The 11,526-nt window shown below is 58.6% G+C and overlaps 1 protein-coding gene across 2 annotated transcripts in view; it reads left to right on the plus strand.

Moving 5' to 3' along the window:
* The window catches only part of SCAP (SREBF chaperone), a 108,979-nt gene that overhangs the window by 96,272 nt on the left and 1,181 nt on the right, over positions 1 to 11,526 (plus strand). For both annotated transcript variants that reach the window (XM_019508004.1, XM_019508005.1), the window contains exons 11-22: positions 2,057 to 2,155; positions 2,583 to 2,801; positions 3,860 to 4,287; positions 5,242 to 5,436; positions 5,860 to 6,061; positions 6,875 to 6,990; positions 7,129 to 7,696; positions 9,145 to 9,230; positions 9,583 to 9,665; positions 10,409 to 10,575; positions 10,895 to 10,975; positions 11,226 to 11,432. In XM_019508004.1, the coding sequence (XP_019363549.1) occupies positions 2,057 to 2,155; positions 2,583 to 2,801; positions 3,860 to 4,287; positions 5,242 to 5,436; positions 5,860 to 6,061; positions 6,875 to 6,990; positions 7,129 to 7,696; positions 9,145 to 9,230; positions 9,583 to 9,665; positions 10,409 to 10,575; positions 10,895 to 10,975; positions 11,226 to 11,432 (2,451 nt within the window). The remainder of the gene's footprint in view (positions 1 to 2,056; positions 2,156 to 2,582; positions 2,802 to 3,859; positions 4,288 to 5,241; positions 5,437 to 5,859; positions 6,062 to 6,874; positions 6,991 to 7,128; positions 7,697 to 9,144; positions 9,231 to 9,582; positions 9,666 to 10,408; positions 10,576 to 10,894; positions 10,976 to 11,225; positions 11,433 to 11,526) is intronic.

The following is an 11,526-nucleotide window of genomic DNA, read 5'->3' on the forward strand; positions in this document are numbered from 1 at the left end:
CCTGAAGTCTGCTGTCAGCTCCAGGGGTGTAGGGGAGCCATGTTTTCCTCTGATTTTGTCCCACTCTCTGGGGTCTCCCAAAGTTGGGCTTGATAGCATACTTCTTGCGGCCAGAACCAGTTGCAAATTGCATCTCCACCTTTAAGGGATGGGGCAGGCATCCCTTCCTACCGTATGGCAGGCAGGCAGGAAGCCCCCTTGTCCCAGGATGGCGGCTCAGTTAAAACCTCACTGAGAAACCTCAGACCCATGAGAGGCAGTGCTTCTGTGCCTTGGGGGCTGGCCGGGTGCCTGCCCTCTCCCACTCTCTCTGCCCTTTCAACCTCAGCCATCCAAAATGTCTGCGGTTCCCAGGGCCCGATCCTGCTCTCAGTCAAAGCCCTGGGGGCAGCAGCATCGTATGCATGGTCCGTACACAGCCAGTCTGTAGCAGGTCAGTACGGCAACCTTGGGTTCATCTGTCTTAGATCCCAGGTGGAGCATAAGGAGACCTGAGCTGTGCACAAAACAGGGCTGACCCAGAGGTTTGGGGCTCGATGGGTGTCTGGTTAAGGGTGAAATCCAGCTGCATGTTCCTTCCCCCAGCCCAAGGGAGAACTCCAGCCTTTCTGTCCATCCCCCCTTATCTCCAGCCCAGATGCGGAGCCGAAAGGAAATGCCTTTGCTGGTGGGGGTTTGCCAGAGTCAACAGCTGACTTGAAAACACTTCGCTTTGTGACCTGCTGGGTCTGTGCGCCGCCAAGTCCATGCAGGGCCCCAAGCAGCTGTCTGCACTGCTTGTGTCTGAGAGCAGCATTGGCAGGACAAGGAGTTGTGTCTAGGGCAGGATGAAGGGTCTGGATAGCCCGGCTGCTCCCTGTCCATCTCTGCCCCAGCACTGGGGAGGTGCCTGGGAGGCAAGCAACCCGCACAGCAGGGAGGGAAGGGGACCCCAGGGTTGCCTGTGCAGAAGGGGGAGCACAGGGTCTGCGGGGGGGGTGTCTGCTGGCGTTGTTCTGCCACAGAGTCCCAAGCCTGCTGTTTAGCCCAGCGCTGGTCCCGAGCTCTCCACATCCTTACTCTCGTGGCCCTTCGCTGGGCTGGACCAGACCCTGCTCCCTCAAAGGACAGAGGCGTCCCAGGCACTAACACTCTTGAGAGGTAGCAGGTGGGGACCTGCATGATGCTGGGCACTACATCTGGGGTGGTGCCTTGCTGCACAGTTTCAGGCTCAGTAACTGTGCCGGTCCTCGTCCGCACGCTGACACCTGCCGGGAGAGAGGAGCATTGCAGGGGCTTTGGCCGTTCTCGCCTCCGATTTGTAGGGTTTGACGTGGAAAGGCTTGTTGGACTGTGGGATCCTTCCCTTGCCACCAGGCAGGGCTGGAGACTGAAGGATGCTGTCTGCTGTCTGGCCGGTGCAGTTAGCCAGGGGCTCGTTCACATCCCACCAGCACCACCACTGCAGTTGGAACGGGTCACCCCCGTAGCGGAAGGCCAGTGATTGCCTGAGTCCGGAGACTGAGCTTCTTGCATGCTGGAGGAGGTCAGGCACGTTGCTGGTCCTGCAGTGAGATCATGTGCCCAGGAAGCTGCAAGTGCTGGCTCTGAGCCTGCCACTGCACCATGGACTGAGTTCATGTCTCCTGCCTCACTTTCCCCAAAGCATGCTGAGATGTTTGGATGAGAAGCACAAAAAATGTTAGTCCTGTTCTGCACATAAGTGGGCTCCAGAGCTCTCCAGTGGGCCCCTGTCAACCGAACAAAGTTCACCCGCACAAATTAAACCGTTCGTAATCAGTGTTGCCAGCCAGGCATAAATTTATAGATTGTAAGGGGCTGGAAGGGACCTTGCAAGATCATCGGGTCCAGCCCCCCCTGCACTAAGCAAGAAAGACAACTGAGGTCAGGTGTCCCCAGCAAGATGACCGTCCACTCTCTTGAAGATTTCCAGGGTAGGCGATTGCACCACCTCTGCAGGGAGCGTACTCAGGGCTGGGCGGTGGGCTTGCCTTTGAATACTTGCCGGGAGCCCAGAAGGCTTCTGTGCTGATGTGGGGCGTATTGTGTCTTGCAGGAATTTTGCCTCTTCGCTGTGGTCGGGCTGGTGTCTGACTTCTTCCTGCAGATGTTTTTCTTCAGCACCGTGTTGTCCATCGACATTCGCCGTATGGAGGTTGGTGCGGCGGGGGGGTTCCACGCCTGATGTTGCCGCTGCTTCTCCCTGCGACCTTGCTTCTCGTGCAGAGAGAAGAGCCAACGTGGGAGGTTGGGGAGGTGCTTGCTAGAGGTGGCAGGTAGAGGGAGGGACAGCAGCGGGCATACACAGAGAACTGACATCCAGCAGGTGTGGTTGGGTGTGTGAGCAATGCCAGCCACACCCGATTGCTGGGCCGTGGACATGTGTAGCTGGGAGATCCTGGGAATGGATGGCCACATGCGAGGCTGGGTGCCCAGGTGCACATGTGTATCTGCGGACTGTGGGATTGAGCCTGGCCTCACCTGCTTGCTCAGGCCCGGACCCACGTACAGCCAGGTGATTTAGGGATCATGTCTCTCTGGAAGTCTGTCACCTCCCTGACCCCTCTTCTGTCCTTTCGCAGCTTGCGGACCTGAACAAACGGCTGCCTTCAGAAGCCTGCCTGCCCCCAGCAAAGTCCATGAGCCGCTCCCAGCGGTACGAGCGCCAGCTGGCCATGCGCCCCGCCACCCCACACACCATCACCCTGCAGCCCTCCTCCTTCAGGAACTTGCGCCTGCCCAAGAGGCTGCGGGTCATCTACTTTTTCGCCAGGACCCGGCTGGCCCAGAGACTCATCATGGTACATGCAAGCTCTCAGCTGTCTGGTGCACCTTGCCGACCCATCTCTGGGGGCTGCATTTCCAGAGAAAGAAATGTGGCTTCTCGAGCGGCTTTGTTCCCCTCAAGCTTTGTGTTCTCCTCACAGTGGTGGTGTCATCAGGGACGCAGCTCCCTGTGAAGCCTGTCTGCCTGTTTCTGTTTGCTCCAGGGCTCTGTTCAGTAATTAGAGCACAAAATCTAACTGACACTGAGCAGCGATTAGTGGGCTATTCCCAGTTCCCCTCTAGCCAGGCTCCTTTTAGTTACTTGAAGGCATCTCTGCAGAGGCATCCTTTCAGGAGTGGTTGAATGAGGAGAGAAGAGAGATCCTGAGAAGGACAAGTGCTTAGCTCCTGGGGCAGTGTGGAGGGAAGGGCTAGGGCTTTTCATCACACAGAGATGAAACTATTTTCCACACTGATTCAGGCAGGTCACTCACCCTGCTGGAAACTTGGCAGCAATGAGCCATTTTCCCAGTACACGGGAGTGTGGATGTGCATGTGTGCGTGGCACAAATATCACAGAACCACAGCTAGTCAGACCAGCAGGGCCTTTTGGAGGTCACATCCAGTCCAGCCCCTTGCTCTAGGCAAGACCATCCCTGTCTAAACCATCCCAGACAAGTCCTAAAACTTTACAATCAACCCTGTTGCACAAGGCACAATGCCCCAAAAGACCAGGAACGCCCAAGCCTGGCACAGGTAGCACGGGAACAAGGGCTGGCAGGATCCCATTGATCCAAGGGTTGTTACAATTCACTCGAGAGATCCAGGGCAGATGTCCATATGTGATGGAGACCAGGAGTTCCTAGACATTCATAATGTCAGGCTTTTGTGGCTGCTTTGCAAATCCTTACAGCTCCAGCCAAGGTCGGGGGGTTCGATCCTGCTGCAGCAGGACTGTCTTTGTGGGAGGCTGTTGACAGCAGGGCAGAGCAGCACGTGATGTCTGGGAGGGCCCTGTGCGGTGGGGATGTTGGCCACAGTGGGCAGGGCACCGGGTTTTAAACACTCTTGTCTCCCCGCTTGTGCCGTGCAGGCCGGGACAGTGATTTGGATTGGAATCCTGGTCTACACCGACCCCGCCGGCCTCCGTACCTACCTCACGTCGCAGGTCACCGAGCAGAGCCCTCTGGGAGAGGCAGGGTTGCCCCCCATGCCCGTGCCGGGTGGGGTCTTTCCCGCCGGGGATGCCAAGATCGACCTCTCTGTCTTCCCGGCGGACCCCGTGCCTCTGTCTGAGAACCAGACGCAGCAGCGGGAGCAGAAGGCAGGGCTGGAGTCCCTGGACCGGCTGGAGGCGGACACGTGGGCCCAGGGAGCAGAGAGCAGGGGGAATGGGCAGCCGGAGCTGGGCACTGCTGCAGAGGTGACATGGGGGCCAGGGGACGAGGAGATCTGGAGGAAGCTGTCCTTCCGGCACTGGCCAGCCCTCTTCAGCTACTACAACATCACGCTGGCCAAGAGGCAAGTGGCTGGGAGCCTGGGGGCTGCGGCCCTGTGAGTGCCCCACAGAACCCAGCAGGCTGGGCTCAGCTCTCCCTCAGGGCAGACAAACCAAGGGCCTGGACAAATGGACCAAAGACAGTGAATTGCCTGGGCATGGGGACTTGCCCAGCACAATGGCTATGGGGTGGCTGCCTGCTCTTACACTGCAGTAACTGGAAGCTGACCTGGGGCAGCTTAGCCCTGAATGAAACTTAAGCTGCCCTGGTTTAACTCATGTACTGTGGGGTAACTGCTCCTTGGTAAGTCCCTGCCCCATTTTGACTTGCTGTCCTTTGTCCGTGGCTGGAGTCCCGGCTGCTGGCTGGGACTGGCTCTCCAGTTGTCTCTGCTCTGCCTGGCGCCTCTTCGTCCCAGCGCCTTTTGCCTTAAGAAGCGGGGTTTCTGGTTGATCCAGTCATCCCCGACCTCTCCCACCTTGCTGCGGTGAGCGATGTGTTTGGTTGTTTCCCTTCACCCCAGAGGCAGCAGCATGTCAGTGCTGCCACACGGGTATGTTTGGAGGCAGTTTGTGGCCTGCTGCAATCAAAGGCCCAGCCTGTGTCAGAGGGATGCGTTCTGGTTTAACCACACACTCTGGCTAGATGTTGGGGTTGCCAGATTGGGTTCCCCAGTCTGGGTTATGCAGGAGGTGAGGTAGTGGTGCCTGCTGTCTGTGAATCCCAGGTGGCCACACGGGTGACCTGCTCCTACGCTGGCTCTTTGCCCCCCTTGCATAGAGCTGGGGAGATGGAGCAGAGTCTCACTGGGTTTTTGTGTGAAGCCCAGTGGCTTCCTGAGAGACTGGACAGAGCAGCAGAGGGTACGCTGGGGAGCCCTGCCTTGGTCCCCAGGGGATGGGGAGAGTCTGGGTGCTCCAGCGGGGTTCTTCCCTGTCAGTCTAAGTTGGTCTGTGGTCTTCCCTTCCCCTCGCAGGTATATCAGCATCCTCCCAGCGATCCCCGTCACCCTGTACCTGAATCCACAAGAGGCCTTAGAAGTGCGCCATCCCCAGGAGGCCAATCGCTACCATTCCTTCTTCCCTGTGGGCCACGGGAGATCGGAGGTGGAAGGGCGAGTTGCCGAGGGCTCACCCAGGCTACAGGGGCACCGCGACGTCACCCTCTACCAGTAAAGAGCTTGCACAGCCCCAGCACTCCCCTCATGCGCTTCCCTGACTGTGCCCATTGCCCAGCCAGGGCAGCTTCTTTCCCTGCAGCAGCAGGTCACCCTCTAGCTCTTTGGGGTGCATGGGGTGGACACACACATAGACTTACTTAGCCCAGGCTGCTCATTTTCAGCCGCTGAACGTTAATCAGAGCATTGGAGTTGGAAAGGACCCCCAGGGTCTTCTACTCCAAACCCCTGCAGGAGGTGTGTCCCTGACCCATCCCAGACAGACACCCACCCGCCCAGCCCCTCCATTCACAACTTAGTTGGGCTCAGAGGCTGCGAGCTTCCTGGCAGGGGCTACCATGTGCACCAGCACATGTCAATGAGGCCAGTGCGTGGGGTGAGGGTACAACTAACACGCCGGTGTGTCTTGCCCACCAGGGTTGCAGCGCTGGGCCTGGCCTCCGGCATCCTCCTGGTCCTTCTGCTCTTCTGCCTGTACAAAGTCTTCTGCCCCAAGAACTATGGGCAGAACGGACTTTCACACACGCGAAGGAAGAGAGGGGACCTGCCCTGTGACGATTACGGTTACTCGCCGCCCGAGACTGAGATCGTTCCTTTGGTTCTCAGAGGTCACCTCATGGTAGGTTGGCTTGGGCTGGATTACGCATATATGCTCCAACAGGCTTCGTTAGGAGAGACCTGTATTTGTATTCGGTGCCCTCCTGCTTCGTGCTTCTGTCAGTCGCAAGTGAGAGCCAGTACTCAGGCAAGTACACTGAGCCCTGGGGGCTAACAAAGGTCGTGCACGTGCAGCTTGTCTGCTCCTGCGGCTCAAGCCCATGACCACGGGTTCTGGGGGGCTCCACGTGGAGGCGTCTGGTTCTTCATGCCAGCAAGGAGCGTGCATAGGGCCTCTGACTCTACAGTCACAGACTAGTCACGCCGTTGTCTACATACGCAGGGCTGTGCGCCCAGCAGTGGAAAACCCAGTGTCCTGGAGAGGTCCAAAACCACGTAGACAACCATGAAAGACCAGGACACCAGTGGTGCTGTGTGGTAGCCAAATGTAGGCAGCATTGAATCTGCCCCTTCCAGTGTTGTGCACGTGCAGTCTATGGCTGCTCTCCCTTTGTGTGTGGAGCTGGGGGTCCCAGCAGCAGTCCAGCATGAGTGGGCACACACTCACAGGGGCCTGGGGCCCACAGCCTCTTCAGGCTAGACTCATTGGGAAGTGGAAGACAGTTGAAGCCTGCTTTGCTTTTGCTGTGTGGATACGGCACTGGGCTCCTGGGGCAACCCCTGCCCTGGAAGGGCCCAAGCCGGCAGGTGGTTTGGAGCTGGGCATCACTGTGCAGGGGGTGCTTGGTGTACGGGCAGCCCTGAGGAAGGCAATGGCTGGAATCCAGAGGTGTTGCTAGCTCCTTGCTCACCTAGGCCTGTGTTCCCTTCTCAGGACATCGAGTGCCTGGCCAGTGACGGGATGCTGCTCGTCAGCTGCTGCCTGGTGGGGCAGATCCGTGTGTGGGACGCACAGACTGGAGACTGCCTCACTGTCATCCCCAAGCTGGGGTACGTGGCCACTGCTGCCTTGCCCTTTTCCTTCCACGGTCCTGAGGCTGCTGTAGCAGTCCAGTCCCACCTGTCTCTCCTGGGCCCAATCCCAGCCCATAGGGAAGGGCACGCTAACCTGCAGCTGCTGCATTTCAGGTTGCGGAGGGACAGCAGCGGCATCTTCGATTACCAGGAGGGCTGGGACCAGAGCCCCGACGCCAAGTGTGGGCCGGAGGAGTCCTACGACAACGGCCACCAGCTCAAGAGGATGCTCAGCCCTCCCCAACCCCCACTCTTCTGCGACCAGCCGGACCTCACATCTCTCATCGACACCAACTTCTGCGAGCAGGCGAGAGCGGCGTCGGAGGCACGGCACCGCACTGTCTGTGCCCACCAGAAGGAGGCGGGTTATGACTTCGGCAGCCTGGTGGGGAAGGCCTATGAGGAACATGCCACTTCGAACTGCATGAACTTCACAGGCTTCTCCACCCCACACGGACAGGTTGCGCTGTGCACGGGAGCCAGTGGCTCTCGGTCCCCCAGCTGCGGGAGCGGGGAGAGCGGGTGCAGTGCCCGTAGGAGGAGCCTGGGGGACGAGGCATTTCCTGGATTTGACAAGTCCTCGCCTGTTCCCACCTGGAGCAGTGATTTTGAAAGCTCTGTCTGGAGCTTGGATCTACAGGGGAACCTCATTGTGGCTGGCCGCAGCAACGGGAAGCTGGAGGTAAGGGAAGGGGCCGGGGTGCTTTCCCTGGAGGGAGGGACCAGACACTGTGAGCAACATGCCAGCAGCTAGGCCCCCAGCTGGATTAGGGCCCAGGCTGCCAGTCCTCATCCCCATGGGGCAGCTTCAGGTTCTTTTAGGGGCTTTGGACAGTGGGCCTCATAGTCGTGCAACAGGGTTGAGTATGTGCTCAGTGGGGGCAGATGACAGGACAAAGAGCAATGGGCTCAAGTTGCAGCAAGGGAAGTGGAGGTTGGATATTAGGAAAAACTCTCACGAGGAGGGTGGTGAAGCACTGGGACAGGCTCCCCAGAGGGGTGGTGCAGTCTTCATCCTTGGAGGTGTTTAAGGCCCAGCTAGACAAAGTCTTGGCTGGGATGATGTAGTTGGGGCTGGTCCTGCTTGGAGCAGGGGTTGGACTAGATGTGACCTGAGCTCCGCTTCCCCCCCTCATTGTCTGTGCGTCTATGTAGCTTTAGGTCTAGGTAAGACAAGGGCTTGTCTGGGTTGGTTCAGACAGAGATGTTCCTGCCTCAGGCAAGGAGTGGATGTGACCTGGGGTCCCTTCCAGCCCCACTTCTCTCTGGTTCCATTTGAAGCTTTCAAGATTTCCTATGGGGAAAAAACTCGAATCCCAAGGAGCGTCTGATGGATGCAGAGATCGTGCGTCAGGATGACATCTTCATTTAGCAATGTCTGTCATCTGCTCCATCATCATCAGCACATTAAGTGCTTATCTTTCTGTTCTGTTAAGAGGATTAAGCTTTTTCATTACCACACAAACAGGAGCCCCTTTGAACCAGGCGAGACGATGATATGATTCAGATTGCACCAAGTGGCAGCTGCCCTCAAAGGGTTTAGAAAGCAGCTAAGATGCTTTAAGTTAGTGAACTATTTTGGTTGTTGCTATAACTCAGTGTGCCATCAAACTGAACACTGTTTTTACCAACATGTCATGAAATGACCTAAAGAAATAAGAGCAATAGAAACAGCAACTTAAAATAAGTTTAGGAAATGAAACTCCAATATTTTTCCAAAGCTGAATTAAAAGCAAACTGTTTCAAACCTTGCTGTTGCCTGCTCATGGAAAGGGATCTCAGTGCATGAAATCTGCTGTCATCTGGACAGTGTTTCCCATCAAAAAATTTACAATAAAACTCTCCCACTCAGCTTTTGATGCAGGCCGTGATCCTTCCTGGAGAGGGCAGGAGCAAACAGACATGCTATGCAGTGCAGTGCATGTCTTTCACCTTTTAAATGCGCTCCTGAGGACTGGGCTCTTGTTCTGAACAGCACTGTGGAGCATCTGGCATTGACCTTTGTGTCCAGTCCGGGTTCAAACAGAACTGAGCCGGCAGCTGGCAGGAGGACGGGCGCCGGCGGTGCTGGGGCAGCAAGATGCCAGCCCTGGGGCCTGCAGGCTGCCTTTCACACGGCCTCTCTTACAGGTGTGGGATGCCATCGAGGGGACCCTGCGCTGCAGCAATGACGAGGGCCAGTCGGGCATCACAGCACTCGTGTTCCTGAACAACAGGTGGCCGACCATCTTTGAGGTTTCCCTTGTCTGTCCTCACCCCCCACATCATTTGAAGCCAGCTGTGAGCCCAGCTGCCAGGATTCACGCTGATGTGGGTCAGACAGCTGCAGGCTGTGATGACGGGCCCCCCTTTTCTGGCCAGCACATCAGTGTCTCCTGAGTACACGAGTTCTCGCACCCCATCTGGGCCTGTTCCCAGCAGCCCTGTCCCCTCATCAGCATGTGCATCAAAGCTATGGCAAGGGGCATTCGAATGCAGCCAGGGCAGTATAGCCCTCACTCTGCCTCTGGAGGTGTCTCCAGGCCTGCCCCCACCGTGTGCTCACACGCGTGTGCTTCTGTCCACCAGGATCGTGGCTGCCAGGCTGAACGGCTCCTTGGACTTCTTCTCCCTGGAGACGCGCGCGTCCTTCAACCACCTGCAGTTCCGAGGTGAGCGAGTGCCGGGCACGCTGCGCAGCCAAGGATGACATGGGGAGACCTCGGCCTCTCTTCCCCTGCCCCCTCCCCATGCTCTCAGCTCACGTGTCCTCGCGCTCAGCATTGCCACTCAGAAAACACAGGGAAGCCCCAGGGCCCAGCGCTGAAGATCCCAGTGGTTCCTCTGCACATAGCTAGGGAGGGAGGTGTCCAAAGTTGGTTGGGGGCAGCGTGGTCCCAGCATTGGCTCTGGAGACTCTGGGGCAGGGTAAGGTACGGGTTGGGGCCTTGCTGCTCGCACAGTTGTGTCCTGCTGATCGTCACTGGCAGCTGCTGCTGCAGGAGGGGGCTGGGGTTGGGATCCCCTGTGGCAGATGGTCCCAGGGGTGTTGAGCAGCTGCTGTCTCTGCTTGGCTCGCCGGGTGCTCAGCCCTTGGGAAAAACCTGGCCCAGGGCACAGCCAGTCTAGCCCCAGAAAGGAGGTGCAGTCAACGCTCACTTGCAGCAACACCTGGTAAGAGCAACTACCGCTTACCAGCAGCACTTCTCCTGGGCATAGCCCATCCTGAGATGACACATCCTCTAGCAGCAACAACTACATAAGAGCAACATGGCACCCATGCATTGCTGCTAAGAGACCGGGGCTCTTCTCCGTGTCCCCGGCCAGGCGTGGGGAGGGGGAGCGGGAGGCCGGCCCTGGCATGCGAGGTTGCCGTGACCCATGTGATTTGCATGTGCATGCATGTGCCCCCAAGGAACGCCCAGCAGGGGCAGCATGCCCTCCTCCCCCGTGTTCAGCAGCAGCGACGTCATCCTGTGTCAGCTCACCCACACCGTGTCCTGCGCACACCAGAAGCCCATCACAGCCCTGAAGGCAGCAGCGGGGCGGCTGGTGACAGGCAGCCAGGACCACACGCTGCGAGTGAGTGCCCTCCACCTGGACCACAGCCAGTGGGGGTTGGGACTGACTCTGGGTGGGTAGTTCCCTCCCCACCTCCAGCTAACTCGGGTGTGAAGCCATGTGACTCTGGCCTCACGTGCCCTCCTGCCACGAACTTACACCCCACTTAGCTGAGGGATAGGCTGAGGGATAGGCCTTGCCCCCTCAAAGTCATGGGGGCACTGGGATGCAGGAGATGGGGCGGGTGGATGGGGAAAGGAGCAGCAAGACCTCGGCATGGGCTCTGGCAGGGCAGCTCATGCAGCACGGAGGCTGATGCCGGCTCTGCTCTGACCTGCAGGTGTATCGCCTGGAGGACTCGTGCTGCTTGTTCACACTGCAGGGGCACTCGGGAGGCATCACTGCCGTGTACATAGACCAGGTGAGGGGGTGCAGAGTGGGTTGGGGGGCAGCGTCCTGGCTGGAGTGTCGGGGCAGGTGGAGCTGGGCTGGGCCCCTGGGTCAGTCCTTGGCGGGTAAGTGCTGCCCAGCCCCAGTGGGCGGTCAGCAGCCAGGCTGGACCTGGCTCTCAGACCTGGCCACGGTGCCCAGGTCCCTTGAAGGCCCGGGTGCAAGCCCTGTGCCTCGAAGGCCTGGGACAGCCATGTCTCACCCAGCCCATGTCCTCGCAGACGATGGTGCTGGCGAGCGGGGGCCAGGACGGTGCCATCTGCCTCTGGGACGTGCTGACAGGAAGCCGCGTCAGCCACATGTACGCCCACCGTGGGGACGTCACCTCCCTCACCTGCACCACGTCCTGTGTCATCAGCAGTGGCCTGGATGATGTCATCAGCATCTGGGACCGCAGCTCCGGGGCCAAGCTCTACTCGATCCAGCAGGTGGGCAGCCGGTTGCAGCACATGGGTGGGGGGGTCTCGGTCCAGCCGCGGGGAGTGGGAGGGACCTTCTGGGCCAGGTTGGCTGGTTTCCCGG

The sequence above is a fragment of the Gavialis gangeticus genome, unplaced genomic scaffold (genome assembly GCF_001723915.1).
Source record: "Gavialis gangeticus isolate Ggan-Ray unplaced genomic scaffold, GavGan_comp1, whole genome shotgun sequence".
NCBI classification, from domain to species: Eukaryota; Metazoa; Chordata; order Crocodylia; family Gavialidae; genus Gavialis; species Gavialis gangeticus.